This window comes from Calypte anna, chromosome 2 (assembly GCF_003957555.1).
Source record: "Calypte anna isolate BGI_N300 chromosome 2, bCalAnn1_v1.p, whole genome shotgun sequence".
Classification (NCBI taxonomy): Eukaryota; Metazoa; Chordata; class Aves; order Apodiformes; family Trochilidae; genus Calypte; species Calypte anna.
The window spans coordinates 58,817,346-58,839,939 of record NC_044245.1 but is presented as its reverse complement, the minus strand read 5'-3'; the positions used below and the strand labels follow the sequence as shown (position 1 = coordinate 58,839,939).

Sequence of the window (22,594 nt, the reverse complement as noted above, 5' to 3'; positions counted from 1 at the left end):
CAGAGCTCAGGTTGTCAAAATATGTATGGAGATTTTTCCATTGAGAGCTGAATTAAATAAATGAAGGCAAGGAGCCATGTAGTTTAAGCTTGTTTCAAGTTTCACCACTTCATTTTATCCCAAAACAGCAGTAAACTTAACACTTAAAAGGTGGGATTTTTTTTCTCCCATCTCACTTGACATTAAATTGAGGAGTGCATTTGAAATGTTATTTTTGTGTAAATTTAAAAAAAAATTGGAATTAAAAAGCTATCAGGAAATAGTAGCACACATTAAATTGGTGCTTATGCCATAAAAATACACGGAAAGCAGAGCTGCAACCTTTCTTCAAATACATGAAGTGCAATTGATGTAATACGGTACATACAATACACAGAGAGGCTACTTTCTGAAGATGGATTCACCAATAAATGCAAGAGAATAAATAAGAACTGGAGGAGAAATTTTAGTTATCTCCTTTGTCACTGGAATGCACCAATACTTCCACTGGTTAAGCACTTCTGCAAGTAGGATACAAACACTAGCATCTAGCCTTTCTATAGGAAAGTTCACAGGAAATCAGGTTAAAAAAACCTAAACAAACATACATCAACAAAGCATCTCAGAATTTGTCTCAAAGCATTTATATCTAAATGTTATTTGTAAGGAATATATAATTATATATAACATTAAAAAATGTAGAATATAAGAAGGGTTTATCTCTCACAGCATACCAGCCAAGAAAAAACCCAGAGCATTTTGAATGCATGAAAGTTTTTCCTCTGTCCCTAGATATTCTTGGGTGTAAAATCTTGTTTGTATGCAAACTTCACAGAAAATTTAAAAAACATCTAAGCTCCATTTTGGAAGAAGTTAGAATTCAGTAGAAAATGCCACCTTAACATGATTCTTACTGGAATCATTCAACTAACTACTAGTTCTAGAAAAATATTGCTGACAATCCTGGTCATAAAGATCAGAAGCAATTCATTGCCCTTCTGTTCCAATACCTGAAAGAACTGTAAACACACAAATACATACTTCTAATTTCATACTTAGTTACAAATCTTTTTTTACCCACAAAGGGCTTATGATTTCAAAATATCTGCATTCCTAATGTATGAGAGGTGAAATGACAGAATCACAGACTGTCAGGGATTGAAAGGGACCTCTGAAGATCAAGTCCAACCTCTCTGCCACAACAGGACCAAAAGTAGGGCAGGTCACTCAGAAATTCATCCAGATGGGTTGTGGATGCCTCCCAAGAAGGAGACTCCACAACCTCCCCAGGGAGCCTGTTCCAGGGCTCTGTAACCCTTACAGTAAAAAGTTGTTCTTCATATTGAGGTGCAACTTCCTGTGATCTATATCAAATCCATTGCCCCTCGTCCTACTACAGGGTACAAGTGAGAAGAGGTTGTCCCTTCCTTCTTCTTGTGTTTCTTTCTTGATGCTCAGACCTTATATATTTACAGACATTAATTAGATCCCCTCTCAGTCTTCTCTGCAGACTAAAAAGCCCCAGGTCTCTCAGCCTTTGGTAATAAGGCAGGTGTTCCAGTTCCTGAATCATCCTCATAGCTCTCCAATGTACTCTCTTCAGTAAATCCTTCTCCCTCTTGAACTGGGGAGCCCAAAACTGGATGCAATACTCAATGATCAAGTGATGTGTGTGTATAGATGTGCACAGGAGTGTGTTGTGTTTAAACAAAATCCACCTGCTACAAATTAACTTTATTATATCACTAAATTTGAGTTTTTTCACATAATTAATTTTTTTCAGATGAAATGGCCTTATTAGCATTAAGTCAACAGCCAAAAAAAAATTTTACCAAAAAGTAAACTCCTGCTTTTTGTGTTTATAAAGACATTTTATAAACCATTTCACCCTTAATGGTTGTTAGATATGCCAACAGTTGGGAATTGTGTGAAACGTTGCCCAGATTGACAGATAAAGTGAAAAGGTCTGTATTAATTTCCAAATAAAGAAATGCACATAGTGGTATTTCACTATGATTATAGTCTAAAGTACCAATTAAAACGCATCAGAAAGTAGAGCAAGTTGACACTCTACAATAAAGCAAATAATTTCCAGTTGGAAGGGCAGAAAATGTTAATATGCAATGTTCAAGACTACAAGAATCTCTGTGAAAGGAAGCAGCTAATAAGGTTTAATGATGCATGTCAGGAAGCCACAGTATGTAGGGAAACACAGCTGGCTTCATTTTGTAAACTATTTGATATACACATCTTTCTAGTTCACGATTATCAGCTGTGCAAGTGCCACAGGGGACAGTTTAGCCTTCAGATCAGGATATTCTTCTTCTTCTCTAAATTACAAGTAAAATACATTAATATAATATGGTGCTGTAGGCTAGTGCCCTGACTAGAGCTTATCAGCTTACAAAAAGGAGTAAAGAATTCTTCTGTAAGATTCTGTTGGAACAATCTTACCAGAATAAACAGGCTGAAGAATACTGAAATAATAAATATATTCATAATAAAATCTACACACTGTTTTGGATGTCAGACTAAACCCTGAAAGTCATGAAAATAAACACAAAATAACATTTATATTAATTCATGCTTTTTCATCATGCGTGTACTTAATTTAATAAAGAAATTGTGAGGATTATTGATAGACTGCAGCTATACCAAGCAGTATAATTCCTGCTTTACTGCAATCCAAGTTGCTCAGAATGACAGTAATATGCAGGTGACTGCAATTAGCAGCAGATGACAGAAGCACTTTGAATTTGTACCAGATGGTAGCTAAGGGTCATTGTAAGCTAGCAAACCTTCCACAACAAAACTGTGGTGTTGTACAGCTATAAAACTCCAAAGTACCTAGAAATAAACTGTTGAGGTTATTAAAGAAAATTGAAAGGCTAAAGTCAAATACAAAATATTATGCAAGACATTAGAAGTTCACATATTTTTAAAGAATTAAATATATTTAAAAATAAAACAGTACAGAGGGAACCTAACTTCACAATGGGGAAAGTCATAAGAACACCAGCTGATGTATTTTCTGAACAATTCAAGCGTGTGTCACACAGGAAGGGCTAGAAAAACACACTTTTTCTTCATTGCAAGAGCAAGAAACTGACAGGAATACAATTATTTAATGGCTATCCCTTCACACTTCTGCCCTTTGCTCTCAAGAATATTGTCTCACAGGTCAAGTACAGCCAGGTGTATCTTATTCACAAAAATTAACCCCCCCCCCCCAACAACATCCCTGAATCTAAATACCAATTTGTTTCACTTTTTAAAAAATTGCAAATCCAGAGAGAAGTCCCCTTATACATCACCCATCATGAGGTGCTGCATAAACTATCGCAATAAGCCAAGGAACAAGCCAAAGCAATTAAGAGTATAATAGAGAAAATAATAGAATAAAAGCTGTGAGAAAAATCCAAAAGTGAGAATAAGAGGTGGCTATATAGGCTGAGAACTTTTGGGTAAATACTATGGAAAGGATTTTCAAAGGTGTAGAGAATGTCAGTGTAATGGTTACTCAGCTGCTTGTGGTGACTCTTCCCACCTAGGACATCAACCACGCCTTCAAAGTTGAAGCCATCAACTTGGTAATAGAGATTACAGATATGAGTTAAAATGGAAGGTGACACTGGCGGACAGTCTAGTGAGGAAACAGTACATGGAAGGATGCAGACAGAGCTGAAAAGGTTAACCAGGATCATAATCATCATCATTGCACACTGGGTTCAAAGTAATCATGACAGGACCTTCCAAGGTGAACCAACTGTGAAAGATGAAGAATATTCTTAGACAATGTCAAATTATCAAAGAATTAAACTTTCTTCTTTGGAGAGATGCTGTGTAGTCAAAAAAAAAAACAAGGGTGTGTAAGATTATTGTGGAGATTGAAAGAAAGGGGTAGGTAGAACCACCAAAATCATTAGAGAGGCCAGAATATCATGGTGGAGAAAATGAACAAGCCAAGAGAGAAAGTAGTCAGAAGAAAGGGATATAGAACACAAAGCAGAGCACTGGTACTGGCAGAGTCACATTGAGAAGGATACTATACATAAAGTAGGCAATTAAAACAGTGAATCAAAACATTATTTAACAGTTCCTCCAAGTAAAAAAAAAAAAACCAACCCAAAACCTGGCCAACCACTTTCACACTTAAAGTAGAAAAAAAGCTTTATATAATAGGAAGAAATAATTAAAAAAGGAAGTCTATTCCTCAAATTCTGAAGGCATCACTAAGAATCTTATTTTCAGCTCAGTCAACAAGTCATTTATCTTTGTTTTTATAAAATAACATATTTGTGTGGATTCCTTGGAGACTATGATTAGGAAAACATTCCACAACGTTCAAAAACCACATAAGAAATGAAACTGAATGCTATTTTCTATAAGTATGTTTTGGTATACATTTAAAAAAAAGATATTAGGGAAGATATGGGAAGAGAATTAGCTTTAAGAATATGAAGAGCAATCCAATCTTTGCCGAGTATAATCCAGGATTTAAGACCAGTTATTTTCATCCAGTACAAGCTGGAATGCTGATTTTAATGCCAAATCTATCCACAGGCTTGCACTGAAGTAAAAAAGAAGGGAAAAGACTGTATGTGTTAAGAATATGACAAGTTTGTTACATCAAGGGTGCTAACAGAACTAAGCAATTTATCTTAGTTATGATCGCTATGTTCAGCCTATATCAAAACAAATACCATGTCCTGATATGTATAGAACTTTCCTTTCACTCCAGACATTCATCACTGCAGACTAAGACACCAAGTTATGTGAATCATGATGGTTGCTGAGTCTCAGTACACAGGGAAATACATCAGACTTCAGCTGCATCAGTTAAAGTGTCATAAAAGAAAGCATACAGGAGATCTTGTGTCCAGTTCTGGGCCCCTCAGTTCAGGAAGGATATCGAGGTCCTGGAGCAGGTCCAAAGGAGGGCAACCAGGCTGGTGAAGGGACTCGAGCACAGATCCCATGAGGAGAGGCTGAGGGAGCTGGGGCTGTTCAGCCTGGAGAAGAGGAGGCTCAGGGGAGACCTCATCACTCTCTACAACTCCCTGAAAGGAGGGTGTAGCCAGGGGGGGGTTGGGCTCTTTTCCCAGGCAACTCTCAGCAAGACAAGAGGGCAGGGTCTTAAGTTGTGCCAGGGGAAGTTTAGGTTGAATATTGGAAAGAATTTCTTTACGGAGAGGGTGATCAGACATTGGAATGGGCTGCCCAGGGAAGTAGTGGATTCTCCGTCCCTGGAGATATTTAAAAAGAGACTGGATGTGGCACTCAGTGCCATGGGCTGGTAACTGCAGTGGTAGTGGATCAAGGGTTGGACTTGATGATCTCTGAGGTCCCTTCCAACCCAGCCGATTCTATGATTCTATGATCTGTTTTTCTGTACTTGCTCTACATAAAAAGGGTGGCCAGCTAAACAATTATGCCTATAAATTATCCAAATAAAAGATGTAAGCACCATCTGAGTGTCAATTTCAAGAATGTTCTGCAGGTCTCTGAAAGATCCTAGTTTCTGATATTTAAGACATCCTTCTATCGCCATCATAATAATTAAAAAGAAATACTTCGAACACATTCACCACAAAGACTAGTTACCTCAATTCCTCTTTACATTTCCTTTTCATACTGGAAAAAATAATGAGCAATTTCAGAAAAATATTAAAAGAACTATACAACTTCTGGAAAATGCTGAAAAAGAAAAATTATATAGGCTTCTCTACTAACCAGTAGAATTATGAAAGATATTACGCACATCTAACTTTCTACACAGTGGCAGTCTCATTTTTAGAGTTTTGGGAATGTGTGCATGCATCTTTACTAAGGAAAGCACACAGAACAATTCCACAATTACGTTTAACAGTTTCAGATTTCCAATAAAATGCATGCAGGTAGAAAAAAAAATACATAAAAATCAGTGCTAAGAGTGGTTCATTGCCCATATTAGTGAACACTGGATACACAGAACATAACCATAATGTAGGAAAATACTTGAAGGTCTAGTTCCACGATGTTGGTATTTTAATTACCACTGCTTTGGCTTGCACACAGCCAACACAGCCTGGGAGGAAGAGGTTCTGAAGCTGGTGCAGTTCTAAACAATCATATGAAGTTACAATTACCATCTAAATTCAGTGCTCCTAGACCCTACCCTCTTCATGTCCCAGCAGCTGCATTTTGCCATTGGTACGATTAAACTGAATGGCAACAAAACTCTAAGGAGCAACGCAAGTGAAAAAACACATTCCTCCAACTGATTAGCTCAACCCATCACAGAATGACATTTTAACAGCTCACTTGGATGCTCAACACAAGCCAACAACTCAAGGACTCTCCTCTTTCTATCGTCTTATGTAGACCGATAAAATTTCAAATCTTTACATTAAAAAAAAAACCAAAAAACAACATTCATTTCATCCAGTTTGCTACAGGTAAAGTACACTGTAGTTCTGGTGAATCAGCAAGAATCTGTTTTAGGGATTACTGCAGAAGTGGTGTACTCCACCATTTGATTCTTCCTCAAACACTGGTGTGAAATGACACTGAGCAAAGTCCTCTCATATGCAACTTTAAAACACTAAAAGAGAAAAAAACCCAAAACCTTTGAATGAGAGTCTTCAAAACAGAAGGTGGTATATTCTTGGTGGAGATCACAAAAAATTAGGACTTTGAGTTAGACATAGCTTATGGCTAGTCATTCACATTCTGGAACATAGCAATTTTTATTCTAACATATTCTTATAATAGGGAATGAATTTAACACTGTAGCAATTTTATAGCTATGAGTAAATTTTTGGGCTTAATGAAATCAATGTAAGAGTTAGCCACTAACTCCAAAATATACAGTAAAGCAAGAAATTTAGCCACATTGAGAATTCTTTCCCTCTACTGAAGACCCACTCCCTGGCTTGTTTTGTATGTTGCTATATAGCAATTATTTTGCTCAGAACTAAATCTTATTTTGTTACACAACAAAATCCTTTGCAAGAGGACTGTAAACAGAAAGTGGTACCAGGTGAAGTAGAAATGTTGATTCAACACCCATGTCTCAACAAGCACAGTACCCTAACACTGGATAATCTCTTCTTGAGCAGCAGCTGGCTGCGTGACTGAGACACCACATAGTAATGCAGTGCACCATGCTAAGTTACCTGTAGCCAGAAAAGACCTCTCACTTGACTTGGTATACCAATATGTTTAATTTTTGCTTTCAGAACTAATTAGAAGTTAGGGTACAGGTTATTCTGGGACTTTAACTTGTGAACTGAAAGCATGAAATAACCTATTCTATAGCCCAAGGATGTAACAGCAAGAAAGTGATGATCTAGTATTATTTTCCAGGTGCCCAAGAAAATACATTGTTTGGTCTGCAAATCCAACAGTAGCACTACTACTAACCCAATATATAACTGTGCTATGAAACACTATGATTTATCAGAAATGAAGTCAAATACTTTTAACTGGCCACCCCCAGTTACTCTTTTCTTGTTTGTGGGGTGGTTTTTTCCTTCCCTTTCATTTCTTGTGACAAGGTTTCCCATTTGTAGTATTAGTATTTTATTACTTTTGAACAGAAAAAGGTAAAGAAGAGTATAAAAAAATAAACACTATTTAAGAAGCACTGCTAATAGCACTGCTAAGTCTCCGAATAGAAACAATTGCAGAAGTTGTAAAGCATGCTGTAAATAAAATATAGGAGTACACAAAAAACCCTGGTACAATACATAAGTTCGCATTAAGTGAATTCTGTCCACGTGTGCACACCAAGTAGTCAATCACGACTTTCAGTCTTACTGTTGTCTTATTGTTTCAATAAAGTGGTTTAAATTTAGTTTTCTTCCAGTCATCTGAGGACTGAAGTCCCCACTTTCACATTTTTGCTATTTGACCTAATGGAGCTACTACTAATGACAGCAGGTTGATAATCTTTCTGGTTCAGAGTGAAGAACACAGAAATTTTGCCAAAGTGATTTGCCAAAACACTGCTGACCATTTCCAAGCATCAATGCTCCTACATTCTAATACCGTTTTTGCAAGCACAAATTCAGCCTTTCTTTCCAAACTTTTCAGGAAACACATCTTGTGTCCTCCTTACCTAACACTGTTCCATCAGTCTCACCAAGGCACTCTCAGGATCTGGGAGGGGCTACTCCATTTTCCACGGTTTGCCACTTTCCTTGCTTTGCTCAGAGATGAAAACATATGGAGAGAATACTACATTACAGGTATTGTCCCATGGCCAGATCCCCAAAATTTTACCTGCACACCAAGAAGGATTCTCATTCTTCCAGGGAAGCTGGTGGTTAAGCACATTCTTGGAAAGAAGCTCTTTGTACAGAGGACAAACTAAGTTTGAGGACTGCTTAATAGCTGTAGGTGACAGCTTTTGCAATTTTATCTCATACGAAGAGGAGTTTATAGGAGGATTAAGCACAGCACATCATACCCCAGTAAGAGGTGCTACATAAACCCTTCTCTTAGAAATCCCTGAACTTTGTCACTAAGAACCACATAATATTTTTCAAGGTTCTGCTTGTATCCTATGTACTACCAGGATACAGCCATAGGAAGTAATTTTTCTCACACTACAAACCTTAAATTATCAAATTAATAAGAAGAGCAGCCAAGTGAAGCTATTGGCCCTTGCTTAACAGCGTAACAACAGGACAGAGTCAATTAATTCTGAGGCCTTTCTGATGCTCTTTAGGTAACAGCATATTCTTGTGTTAACTGACACAGAATTTCACAGGGCATTTGCTTTCCTTGATCTATACCAACACTCAAGTTTCATGATGTTATTCTACCTCTGTTATAGAGACGTGCTGGCACAGTATAAAAGACCTACTAATGTTAACATAGGTATCCATGAACAGAAATCCAATTCAGACTCAGAGTTGTCAACCTCTGAGGTAGAACAGGTAAGAATGGCTTAATAATGACACAAGATGTCTGACAACCAAATTTAGGGATGTTCAGAAAAAGTGCATCAAGGCAGAAGAAGCAGATATTTTGAGCATTGAAAATACTATGCTGAACAGATAAACTGGTGAATAGGTCTGGGAACACATCAATTTGCTCCAGCCATTCTATTTCACTCCAAAAGAAGAAATGAATGGGGATGTGCTCTTTTTTAGGAAGTATTTTTCAAAAATTCTTCTCATAAAATGAGGCCATGAGAAGGACAAGCATAGAGAAGCTTTTTAAAGGTAGAGAAGCAAATTTAGTCAAAAAATACTTCAAAGAAAAGTTTTGTGGGAGGAGCTAGAAATAAAGTGATTTGCTTCGGTCTACCAGAATAGAATAATTTTTTTATTACTTCAAGGCTCACAAGAGAGGCCCTTTTCAAATAACCAAAAGCAAGACACACACACTAAACAAATACCACTACTTAGATCTTTGTTTATTTAAAAAAACCAAACAACTTATGACAAATCAAAGCACCCTAAGAAATGAAGTATTTACCTTTCAGACTAAAATTGAGGGGAAATCCCATATTAATATTTTTGATGAACACTGAATCTTTACTATGAAGTTTTACTTCTGATGTTAAAACACGGCAACAGATGTAGAATTCCATAATAAATAAATAAATAAATAAATAGTGCTTTCAATGCTGCTTGTAAGGATTAGCAATACAAAAACTATTTTTGTACTAATCTGAATCACACTAGGCAGATTACACACTGTAGCTCCTATATAGACCTGAGGAATCAGTAGCCTCTGTAAAGATAATTTCTGCCTAGTTTGATGCACTGTATACATTCTGAGTGTGTATGTGTATATTGCATTGTCCAAGTAATGTTTCAATCTTAGTACACAATAAACATTACCTCAAATTTATTTCTGTCTCCTTCCAAGTATATTACTTTTTTTTTTTTTTTTTTTTTACTCTCAAAATTTGTTGCCACTGATGGAAACAGGTCACATTTGTAGAAGGGTTGTGTTAATATAATTGCTACCAAGATTTTAGAATTGCAAAGGTAATTCTAAATTTAAGTAACAAAAAACCTAAGCTATACTTTAAACAGCTAAAAATGAGAACACTGCAAAATGCAGAAAAAATAAGGAACCTTAGATTGTTAATTTACACCTATAAATGACCTTTAGCATTGACAAATCCAACTTCATCCAGAAAGCCAAGGTTTAAGAATATCTATCCAAATAGGATTGACTACTGATTACAACATTGTGAGGAGCACAATTCAATCTCTCTATGTTTTTTTTTTTTAAGGCTAGAACTGCATTAATGAGTAATGATGTGACTGCCAATGAGGTAAAATGCAGAAATGCAGAGAGTCATTATACTATAATAATGTTGATGCTACCATTTCTACATTTTTCTAAAGCACAAAACACACCATTTTAGACTGAAATTAAACCTTGTCAGAAATATTTGTTCTTTATATTGTTTGGAATTAAAAACATTGAATTGATCCATTAAGCAAATTCTCTTCTCTATGTTTTTCAGACTGTGTCTGCATCCTTAGGCAATGAAACAATTTTTATAACTGTAATAAACCAACTAAGTGTTGACTTTAAGTTAAGAAAATTGTTGCTTGAGTGACTAAATACTTCAAACACAATAAACCCTTCAAAGTTTAACGTACAGATAAACCACGTGCTTGAGAATGTACATACATTTCACAATTTTTATATGTAAATTTACTTAAACTTATTTTGATGTCTACTGCTCAGTGTTTACAGAGCAGGTCTGCACCTCTAAATTTTAATATTGGTATAGTCAAAAAACACCTACCCTTAAGCAGGAAAACAAAAAAATTGCCCTAAGAAAAACTCAGTTTATAGTACAAACTACATCAGTGATGTTATTAAGCTCCAGCAATAAATTCAATGGAATCTATCAGTATTTCAATGAAAAAAGAGGCATGATAAAAGAGCCAAGCCCATATATTTCTTGCTTATTTCTGGACACAGAATTTTCAGTATAGCAATGTAAATTAAGAATCACAGATCTTGGTATTTGCTTTCTCCAAAAGACAGAACACATTGGCAACCCTGAACTATACTTCCAATAGGAGCATTTTTCAGAAATATCTCTGGCATATTATTTTTATTTGTTTTCAAAAAGCAGCTGAGAGATAGTCTGACACTTAAAACCAGTTCCAAATAGTATTTGCAACAATTCTTCTCTAAAGTAAAAAGAGGGGAAAGACACATTTCCTCTTGAGTTTGCAGCAATGTAACAATAAAACAATTTCATTTCAATTTTGATTCATCATTTGTTTGGTGCAGACTTATTTTCTTTTTTATACCTCCCATTCTTTAATCTTCCAACTATCATACATCTTCTAATCTCAAAAACTACTTCAGACTCCCTTTGTCCTCCTTTAGGTTCCTAATGCTTAATACCCCATCCAACATGTCATCATTATCATTGAGCCTGAGAATACACAGAAAGATTTCCCCTCCCAAACTCACAGAGAAGTAATCAACTGACTGCTGCTTGTCTACCTGCTGCAAGGTAACAAGAATATCACCTGAGGCACTAACTCTTACCCTAGAGAAGGATGCAAACCAATCTCACCCCATGGAAGAAGATACAAGAGACGATAAAGATGATTACTCCACAGAAATGCAGAGTTAAAACTACATTTTAGAAAATGTTGACAACTATATTTTTTTTACACTGAAGTACTGCAGTGTATCATCTGTGATAGCCTGAAGTGGTTTTCTGTCTTCAGTTCCCAAATCTGTCCTAACTGGCCATGGTACTTTTTGGCTACCACTTTAAACAAAGATACTCAGTTCACAGAGAGCAAAACCTCACACCTCGTGGCAATATTATTGTTGAACAATTGGTTCCCACAAGACATTTACAGAGCCATTTGATAGACAGATGATGCAGAATTGCTGTATCTAATGTATCTCTAATGTAGAGAAAATAGCTCAAGAGAAAGTCTTCACCTACTCAGTATAAGTTTAATTCTAAAACTTTTGGAGTATTCAATAGAGCAACTGTGAAGGTAGAGACATTTAAAACAGTGAACTCTTCACATACCATACTAAGTCGCATTCTTCACATTTAGTAGATTCGTGTCATCTACACTGGGCACAAAAAATTAAGCACCTCCAAGGAACACATGAATATACATATTTAAAATATTGAACATCTTACTAGGTTAATGTAGAGGCCTTTGTACAACTAGAAAGTACAGGTGAGTTATACAAGCATTACTTGTTTTAGCAGTGGCAGGTGAAATGCTGTTTAGAAGCATAATTATAACAAACTAGACTATTTCAGATAGAAGGGACATACAGACCATCTGACCAGTTCAGAGATGACCAAAAGTTATAGCATCTGAATAAGAGCATTATCCAAAAGCCTCTTAAACACTGACAGGGATCAGTCACCTCTCTACGAAGCCTATTCCAGTGTTTGACCACTCTTGCAGTTAAGAAGTGTTTCTTAATGTCAAGACTAAACACCCCTTGAGTTGTTCCTAAGCAAATTATTTTAGCTAGTGTTTGTAGACTGAGAGTACAGTATACACCACATAATAATATTAGGATATTAGGATTTTGTTTATGTGCATTCTTGGGCCTATGCACTCATAATATTTTGCCTTTTAGTGCTTCATGAGAATTATAAAATTTAGTTAGGTTCCCCCTGTACATGAAAGAACACAACATTTACTTGTTAAGAGCTGTAACATTAAACAATATGCAAGTAAAGGCAGTACACATATTGTTATAACAGTAAATACCATGCTGCAGCTTGTCAACATGATGCTGGAAGTCCTCTTTATAGGTTTATACGCTACTTAATTTTTTGCTGATGAGACTCTGGAGCAACTATTTTAATATTAATAGTACTTCTTTAAACATCAGGGCAATTTCAAGCAAATCCTTTTACCCTTTATTGTAGTGTGAAACATTAATGATGAAAAAATAATAAATGTTTACTAACAATCTAACACATCTCCAGAATCTACTGAATTTGGGTAAAGTGTGTTAGATTTATGCATACTCCTCTATCAATTTCCTATAGTAAATAATTTCATTTTAAACACCTGTGAGATTTATTAGTCAGAAGCTATTCAGAATTCTTAAGAGAAAGTTTCTGTTACTTAAAGGGCTTATTTTTCTATCAGACAGAATACAAAATAATTATGCACCATGAACATCCTGGTTCCATTTTACTCTTATTTTAAAATATATGCTACAAAGATTAAAAAAATAAAAGGCCTTAATCTATGTAATGGTTCATATCACCTGTCTTTGTCAACAAGACATTTAAAAGCATCTCTTTATTAGAAACACAAATCAATACACTCAGGGGATTGCAATAACTGCTTCAAGCAATTTGTATTATCATTTCATTCTTGATGTTCCCACTCAGAGCAACTTATTATGAATGGCGTGAAAATGGCAACCTGTCACAATTGATTTTTTTCTAAATCTCTTGCAAGAATTTTTTCCTTTCTTAATATAATTAAGTATCTTTTCACTAAACAGAGGTCTAGGTTGTAAGTTACAGCCTGCAATTGAAGTTTAATCTCTATATAATTGAGGGCCTTCCTCAACTCACATTAGAAACATTGCCAATAAAATGAAGAGCTATTTTCTTTGTTTTTAACTGAAAGAACCCTATAAAGAGGGAAGCATTCAAACTTCATGTATCTTTTCAACAGACAAATCTCCGGAAACTTTTTCCATTGCTTGCAAAAATCCTTAGGAGAATATTTTGACTACCAACTGGAACCTGTTATTTTGCTCTACTTCCTCTGGAAGCCCCAATAACTTTTAGCAGTCCATTATAAACTTTTCTTAAAACCACCAATGAAGCTTTGGTCAAACACTTTACAGTAAAAAAAATCTGAGAGAAATTTAGTGTGAATTTGTATTTAGCTGTGAGATACAAGTCCAAAAGTCTAAAGATGAGCGTTTCTACCTCAAAGACAATTGTTTTCCTTGGTACTCGTAACAGTCCTACCTAAAGTAAAAATAATTTTGCTTCCCAAATCAGACTGAGGCAGAGTCTGGTATCAAAGTTCAAGTCACACCAGCACACACAAAACACATCAGAGTAAAAGCTTGGAGATTTTTGGTTTTAGGTACATCTGTTTTTAAGTTTCATGAAAACAAAAGTAGGAAATCCCACATTAAGGGTAACTGACCTTATTTTTTGGATTGGATGTGTTCATTACACTTCGAGTTTCTTTGCCTGTGTAAATGACAACACCAATTACAGTTCCTGAAAAAGAAAAGGTAAGACAGAGGTGTCAAGCAGTTTAGAGAAAATCTGATTTAAAACTTGCAGTAATTTATAGTTCCTCAAACAAATCTATTGTATGAAAAAGCCCAAACATTTATGCAATATACACAGTACTGTGAATGTTGTTTTTCAGAATTGACCATGAGGGAACATTGTAACTTAGTTGATTAACATGCACAAAAACGACAGGATTTCCTTCTTTTTAATGGAAAGAATATTTTCCATTTAACAGGTGAAACCCGTATATTTGAACTTAAAATTGTCTCCAGGTGTTTCCAGAAGTCAACACACAGCATGCATAACTGCCCCTCAAAAGGAATACAAAAACAGGTACTATAGCACTGAGGAGCATCATACACAAATTGTCTGCTAGCTTTGCCAAGTGTAATGATATAAAATCTAGTTCAACCAATTAATTACACTGTCAGAATACCATACATAAATGCTCTCCTCATCTTTAACTTATAAAAATTATTTCCCAGTTCTAGATCTCTTTTTGTCAGTGTTTACTGGATGGTATACGAAAACTTGGCTTCAGCATCGCTAAATAAATTACTAATATGCCACTACGATACTTTCTAGCACAAAACAAAACTGAAGTTACCTGAAATGACTTTAAGGCAGTACAATCAATAACGTATTTTGTTGTCTTTATGCTATAAAGAAATATTTAGCATAACTTTACTGAAACACTCTGCTCATAAAACTGTAAAAAATGTGGAAACATTACACATTTTTCTAACACTAAGTAATTAATTTGTCTTGGGCAATCAGAACCACGTGCAAGATCTCCTATCACTGCTCCTGGAGTCTAACAGGTCGTAAAAAAACTGAAGGAACACACAAAGAAAAAAAGATGACAGTTAAAGATCTTGAGAAAAAGGAAGTTTCATTTACTTAGAAGTAAGAATTCAAGTGAAAACTGAATCTCAGTACAAAACAGCAGTGATTATACTATATATATCTTCTGAACAATTAAAAATGATTTTTCTATTATTTTCCTCTCCATACTATAGTTTTTCATAAGACTTCCATTGAAATATGATTTTCAACAAAGCTAGTTTGCCTCTTCTGACAGTTCCATAAGCAAGTCTGCAGATTAGCATATACATAACATGCCCACACACAACCCAAAAGTCCTCCTGACTTTTGTAAAATAACAGTAATTGATCCACAATTTCTAAACACATTCTATTGGTTCAAACCAATGCCATAACAGTTTATTTTGGAGTGATCATCTGAATTGACCTCTGTACAATGGTTAGACCACAACAGATGATCCTCTGTAGGGAACCCCCTGCTGCACACCCCAATCACCTCTGCCTTTGTAGCTCCTTAGTTCAGCAAAAGTTGGGGAGAATTTCTCTGTTCCAGCTGGTACCTTTCCATCAAGTTTCACCTTACAAGTTACTCGTTTCAACTCAGGAAAACAAGCTGTCCTACTTCTCATGTTTTGCTCCTTGAAAAATTGGTTTCAAAGGTAAAAGATGAAATCCATTTTAGCTGCTGGATTTTGATCATAATCTTGGCTATTTGGCATAATTTGGCAGCTCTGACTGAGCTGCTGCTTTTACTGAGATGCTGATCTTTGATTTTAAATTTTTGGGGTTGTTAGTTACTAGCACAGTACCACTAGTAAATCAAGGGCTCCTTGGACCTGAATTACATCAGTGTAGGGAATTCCAGCACTGATGTTACTGTTGTCCCAGAGTGGCTGCACCAGGGACAGTCACTATTCTCTGCCATCACCCTCAGCAAATCTAAGCTGAACACCAGCTGTTAGGAAAACTGTGTATTTGCACTAAATTCCACCCTGGCCCACAGTAGAAAGATGAGTCCAATTTGGGGCTTCTGAAAGCACAGCTGTACTACAAGCCTGGGCTTATTAAAAGCAATGACTCAAGATCTTTATGAATGGTTCTCCATGTAAATTGGCTCTCATGCAAATCTGGCAATCACAGATTGGTGTGAGCAGAGTGATTAACAAAGGAAAAAGAAGTTACAGGAGATACAAGTAGACCAAACATGTGGGCCTGGAAAAGAGGTAACAAGAGGACTTGGGCAGAATTAACGAGAATAGTCAGGCATACTTTGAATCCACTGCGTAATCCTAATAATGTTTTTGGTATTTCCCAAGTAGTAGGTGAAACATATAATAACAAGAGAGTGCTCAGATTACTTAAATCATGTTTAGGACTTGACACAAAACACTGCTTACAGCTGTGCAGTCTGTGCAGTTATACAAATTCTTCTGTTTTTTCCTCAAGTGACTTCACAAAACTGACATCTGCCAAAATGATGACAAAATTTCATTCATACAAATCTCATCTTCGTAGATGTCTCTCAGAAAACTGCATTATCTTATTCAGAGTTCAAACCACAATGATCATTACAGTAAACGGAGAGCAACAAGTTAGAAGCCCATGCTGTAGTGAACCTTTGGAGGCTTTTTAAAATTTAACTGAGGACTTTCCTCTTTCCCTTTACAAAAGAAAATCTACTAAAGCTTTCAATAACACAAACACCACAGATAGTGATGTCAAAAACACAAATGATCTGAAAAAATGAGTAATTTAATTAAAGTCCACTTAAGAAGCTGTCAAAATACCTACGGGTTTAAATTGTTCTGTTATATATAAAATTGTTTCTTCAGTGAGCAGTTTTTCAAGTTTTTGCCAACCAAACCTTCTTTTCCTTCAGGCACTGTTATTAATTCCACAGCAATAATACAGATATTAAGAATGGCACACAAACTCCATACCTGTTACTTTTTGAAATTCACTGGAATATTGCCTGAACATGGAAAAAGTCAGAATATTTCTTCCTATCTCTCTTATTAAAGAATAAAAAAAGATCGGTGCATGCTTTAGACTTGAGAAAGTGGCTTTTAATTTCCAGCCCTGCCAGAGGCTTCCATTGTGATTCTGGCAAATTCATCTTTATACTTTCTGTGGTTTGGATAAACATAACACACAGAGTCACCTGATCTGTGTCTAAGTTTTCAGCAAGGGGAAAAAAGCATTTAAGATTTGGTAGCAGTAGGGATCTCTATTCATATATCTAAACTATCAGTTCTAAAACTGTAACATTCGGGAATGTATTAGGTGTGACAAAATTGCAACTTTTAATTTTTTTTTGTTTGTTTTCATTTAGCTTACTCTTATTCTAAGGAGTAAGGAGATGTTCTGAAACCAGGAAAAGTAAACAACTTCCAAATGTACCAGTCTGAGCAATCTCACCCTCACAAGCTTTAATTGTTTGTATTAAAGAGCATGTAGAATATTTTACTTGAGGTTTTTTTATTCTCAGAATTAGAAAAGAAAATAAAAATAGAGAAAATGTTTTTCTTGTCACTTGTACTGCTCAAGCAATAGGCTTTTTTTCCCCCCTGTAGAATCCATTTTTGTACTATCATGATATTTTCATGACCTTTGGTAATCTGCATTCAAAATGTAGTTGATACGTTTCCTTGAAACCTTTATACACTTACATTTACTGCTACTGATCTACAAGATAATTGATTTGTGGTCTCTCTCCTCTAGAACTGTCAGGACATCAGCAACCAGAGCTCAAGTTTTCTGAGGTACTCCTCACATAATTCCCCACTTTTCCTAGCCTGACCTTGACCCTCTGAACCACCCTGACAAATATCAATGGAAATGGTGGGCTTCCCTAGATGATGCAATGCGTTTTATGTAATATATCAAAGGGAATATAGTGACATTCAGCTTATATTTTATCACTAGGAGGAGGAAAATGGGAAGGACAATTCCCTTGCCCAACAACTGTCCAGTATGTCCTATGCAAAACCCTAATAAAGTTCAGTAAGGCTTTTTATCTGTAATTTAGCTACATATTCCTTTCCTGTGCATCAATGATGTATCTCCCAGTCTAAAGCCCTGAGACTGACAACATCAGTCATTAAATAGGTTAAGACAATAGTGCAGGTTGACCCAGAATGCTTTGTAACAAGCTTTAAGGGGTTGGAAAGGGTATAACATAGTCCTAGGAGCAACGACTCACATATTAGCTTGGCTTAGTAACAGAGGATGTCAAGGCTGTTTAAAGAACACTGGATCCTTCCAAGTTGGATGCCTTAAAGACTGACATACTAAAGGTCTTAATGTAGCTGAAGAGATGTACATTCCCTCTATCATATGGGAACAGGCTATAAACCTCTTTCTTGAACCAAAGTGGCAAAGTAACAAAGATGAGGCTTGCACATAGACGTAAACTTTTGGGTGAAAATTGCATGCATGTAACAGAACTATGAGCCTTGATAGTGAGAAGAAGGAAATAACATACAAGTGAGGTTGAAGTGAGGTAGCTACCTTCAGAGTAGAAAGACACTACAGACTTTTCATATGCTATAGGTTGTTTATCCTCCTCTTTTCACAAAATCTGAGTAGCATTCATCTGAAGAAGTTGTGTGCAGGGGTAATCTTCCACTATATTTTTCAGATACAATCAAGGATTGTGGCAGAGAGGATGTATGGGAGGGGATGTAAAGGTGCCTGCAAACTTGTGTAGGATGTAGGCTGAGTCTGCCTATGGCAGGCTTTAAGCAAGGCAGCTTATATATATATAAAATCAGTAAGACTGTCAAGTGTTTAACAAGGTTTTCAGTTGGAAATTTGACTGTAAAGTCAAATTTTTTAAAAAACACCTCTAAAAAAAAATTCAATTTAAATAGCTTAGCAACAAGTATCCCAACTTAGCTATGTACATTCGATTCAGAAATAAAATGAAAACAACTAAATAGTGTATCAGCTATCAGACAAATCTATAATATCTTAGTTTTAACAATCCACTAATTGTTTTGCCTCATGGTTTACTTCATGACTATAAGCACAGTGCACCTATGAGATCTTATAAATTCCTTATTAGATAAGCAACAGACCAAAAGCAGTAATTTCCTTCTCTTCCTTAAAAGCCTAATCCTGTCAAATGCTAACATTACCTCAAGGCACTGAGCAATTCGTAATATCTGGATTTATGATGCCACATATAACAAGCAAATACCCAAGTAGAAATCTTACATGCTTTGTAACTGTAGTACTTACACAAGAGGAACACATTATCACAATATTAAATTGTAGTTAATACATGAGATGACATTAAGTGAAATGAATGGTATGCCAAAGATTAGGTTAGGAAGATAGAATACATGTCACAAAATCAGTTACTGAAAGAAATTATTTCTCTCTGCTACTTAAGTCAACCAAATTCTTTGTGTACATCATGACACCATTTTAATTACTTGATCACATGCTATTTTCCCTTCTGAAGGGGCTGCACTCCTGAAAATTTAATTTAATATTTTTCCTTTGTATCATTCAGGAAGTCTTACTCCACTATTCAAAACCATGCTCCAACAAGAACATTATCTTCCATTGTTTTTCTGCTGCCATAACTAATAAATAACCTTCATAAACAATTAAACTTTCACAAAAGTCCTCAGAAATAAAAAAACAAATAAATAACCTAAACATATACTAGAGGTGTAAGTTTTAAAGAGCACAGTTTCCATTAATTTAGCAGAGCACAAAGCCTGAGACAATAGCTACACTTCTAAACAAAATCAAACCACCTTCCCTAGAAATCAAAATACAAATGTTTTTCAATTAAAATTCAAAATTACCATCTCAGAATTACTGACTTTATGAAAGTATAGAGTGTAGCTTTCCACTCTATAAAAATTTATGGAACAGCAAACTCAAAACAATTTACACAGCACTGAAACTAATAATTCATGAGCAACATCTTTTTACACGCAGTTACAGACCTTGACTACTTAAGGTAAAAGCCTAACCAGGGAAAATTTTAGACACAGGTGGTGAGTGAGCCTACAGAGAAGGTGCCTCACTAGATCTGCTGCTCGCAAAGACGGCAGGACTGGTGGGAGATGTGGTGGTCAGAAGTGATCCTGGTCTTAGCAACCACAAAATGGTTAAGTTCTCAATGCTTAATAGAGTAAGGAGTGGAGAGTCAGCAAAACCACCCCCACAGACTCCCAGAAGGCAGACTTCAGCCTGTTCAGGACATTGGTTGAGAGTCCCTTGGGAGACAGTCCTGAAGGGCAAGGGAGTCCAGGAAGGCTGGATGCTCTTCAAGGATGAAATCCTTAAGGTGCAGGAGCAGGCTGTCCCTATGTGCTGTAAGGTGAAATGGCAGAGAAGATGACAGATGACCAGCCTGTCTGAATGGGGAGCTTTTGCTGGGAGTCATGAAAAAAAGGAGAGTTTACCTCCTTTGGAAGAAGGAGCACCCTTCTCAGGATGAGTACAGGGATCTGCTTAGGTCATGCAGAGAAAAAATAAAAAAGGCAAAAGCCCAGCTGGAGCCCAATCCAGCCACTGTCATAAAGGACAACAAAATTTTTTACAAATTAACAATAAAAAGAGAGCCAGGGAGAATTTCCATCCTTTATTGTCTGCAGGGAAGGAACATTACAACCAAGGATGAGGAAATGGTTGAGATTCTTAAGGCCTCCTTTGCCTCCATCTCTTATTAGTCAGATCAGCTATGCCCAGGGTATTCAGCCCCCTGAGATGGAAGATAAGGTTGGTGAGCAGCACAACCCCACCAGTAATCTATGAGGAAGTGATTAACAATGCATTAAGGCACTTGGACACCCACAAGTGTATGGGGTTGGTTGAGATTCACCCAAGAGCATTGAGGGAGCTGGAGGAGTATCTTGCCAAGCCTCTCCCCATCATTTACCAGCAGTCTTGGTTAACAGAGGAGGTCCCACATGGCTAGAGGCTTGTCAATGTGACATCTACCAACAAGAAGGGCTAGAAGGAGGATCCAGGGAACTACAGGCCTGTCAGTCTAACCTTACTGCCCGGAAAAATTATGGAGTGGTTAATCTTGAGTGCACTCACATGGCAAGTACAGGACAACCAGGGGGTCAGGCCCAACCAGCGTGAGTTGAGGAAAGGCAGGTCCTGCCTGACCAACCTGATCTCCTTCTATGACCAGGTGACCCACCTAGTGGGCAAAGGAAAGGCTGTGGACATTGACTACCTTGATTTTAGTGAAGCCTTAGTCACTGTCTCCCACAGCATTCTCCTAGAGGAGCTGGCAGCTCATGGCATAGACAGGTGTACTCCTTGCTGGGTTAAAAACTGGCTGGATTGGCCAGGCCCAGAGAGTTTTAGTCAATGGAGTTAAATCCAGTTGGTGGCCAGTCACTAATGGTGTCCCTCAAGCCTCAGTTTTGGGGCTGGTCTTGTTCACTATCTTTATCAGTGATCTAGATGAGGGGCATGAGTGCTTCCTCAGCAAATTTGCAGACAACACCGAGCAGGGTGGAAGTATTGATCTGCTTGAGGGTAGGAAAGGTCTGCAAAGGGATCGAGACAGGTTGAACTAATGGGCTTGAGGCCAATTGCCTGAGGTGTAACATGGCTGAGTGTTGGGTCCTCCATTTCAGTGACACCACCACCAGGCAGTGCTGCAGGCTTGGGGAAGAGTGGCTAGAAAGCTGTACGGTGGGAAAGGACCTGGGGGTGTTAGCTGACACCTGGCTGAACACAAGCCAGCAGTGTGGTCAAGTAGGCCAAGGGAATCCTGGTTTGGATCAGGAATAGCATGGCCAGCAGGAGAAGTGATCATGCCCCTGTACTCAGCACTGGTGAGGCTGCACTTCAAATACTGTGTTCAGTTCTGGGCCCTCTACTGCAAGGAAGACATTGAGTTACTGGAGAGAGTCAGAGAAAAGCAGCCAAGCTGGTGAAGGGTCTGGAGAACAATTCCAACAAGGCTGAGGGAACTGGGATTGTTTAGTTTGGAGAAGAGGAGGCTGAGAGGAGACCTAATAGCTCTCTACAACTACCTGAGGTAGTGGGTGTTGCCTCATCTCTCAAGTAAATACTGTTAATAATAGAGGAAATAGCCAGAAATTGAATCAAGGGAGGTTTAGACTAGATATTAGAAAAAATATCTTAACTGAGTAAAGAAAGGTACTGGAACAGGGTGCCCAGAGAAGTCACCATTCCTGGAGATATTTAAAAACAGTGTAGATGAGGCACTTCAGGACATGCTCTAGTAGGCATGATTGGTTTCTGTGGGGTTTTTTTTGGAGGGGGAGTTGATGGTTGGATATCACGATCTTATCAGTCTTTTCCAGTTGTGACAATGCTATGCTCTATTGGACAGAACAGTTTTAGAGATAATAGTTTCACAGTGCCATCAAACTAACCAACGCTGAGCATCAAAGAACCTTACTATCTCTTCAGATTCTGAAAATGAGTGCTTGAAAACTTGATCTCCACTCCACATTCCTTCCTCAGGTCCCTTACTAGTGTAAAAAGCCTTCACTGTACAGACTAACTTTGTAAGTTGAGACCCCTTTGGTGTTTTCTTCTT

General features: G+C 37.0%; 1 protein-coding gene across 1 annotated transcript in view; it reads right to left on the bottom strand.

Moving 5' to 3' along the window:
* The window catches only part of ATP9B (ATPase phospholipid transporting 9B (putative)), a 161,593-nt gene that overhangs the window by 56,022 nt on the left and 82,977 nt on the right, over nucleotides 1-22,594 (bottom strand). The window contains exon 11 of the mRNA XM_030445840.1: nucleotides 14,124-14,200. Coding sequence (XP_030301700.1) covers nucleotides 14,124-14,200 — 77 coding nt within the window. The remainder of the gene's footprint in view (nucleotides 1-14,123; nucleotides 14,201-22,594) is intronic.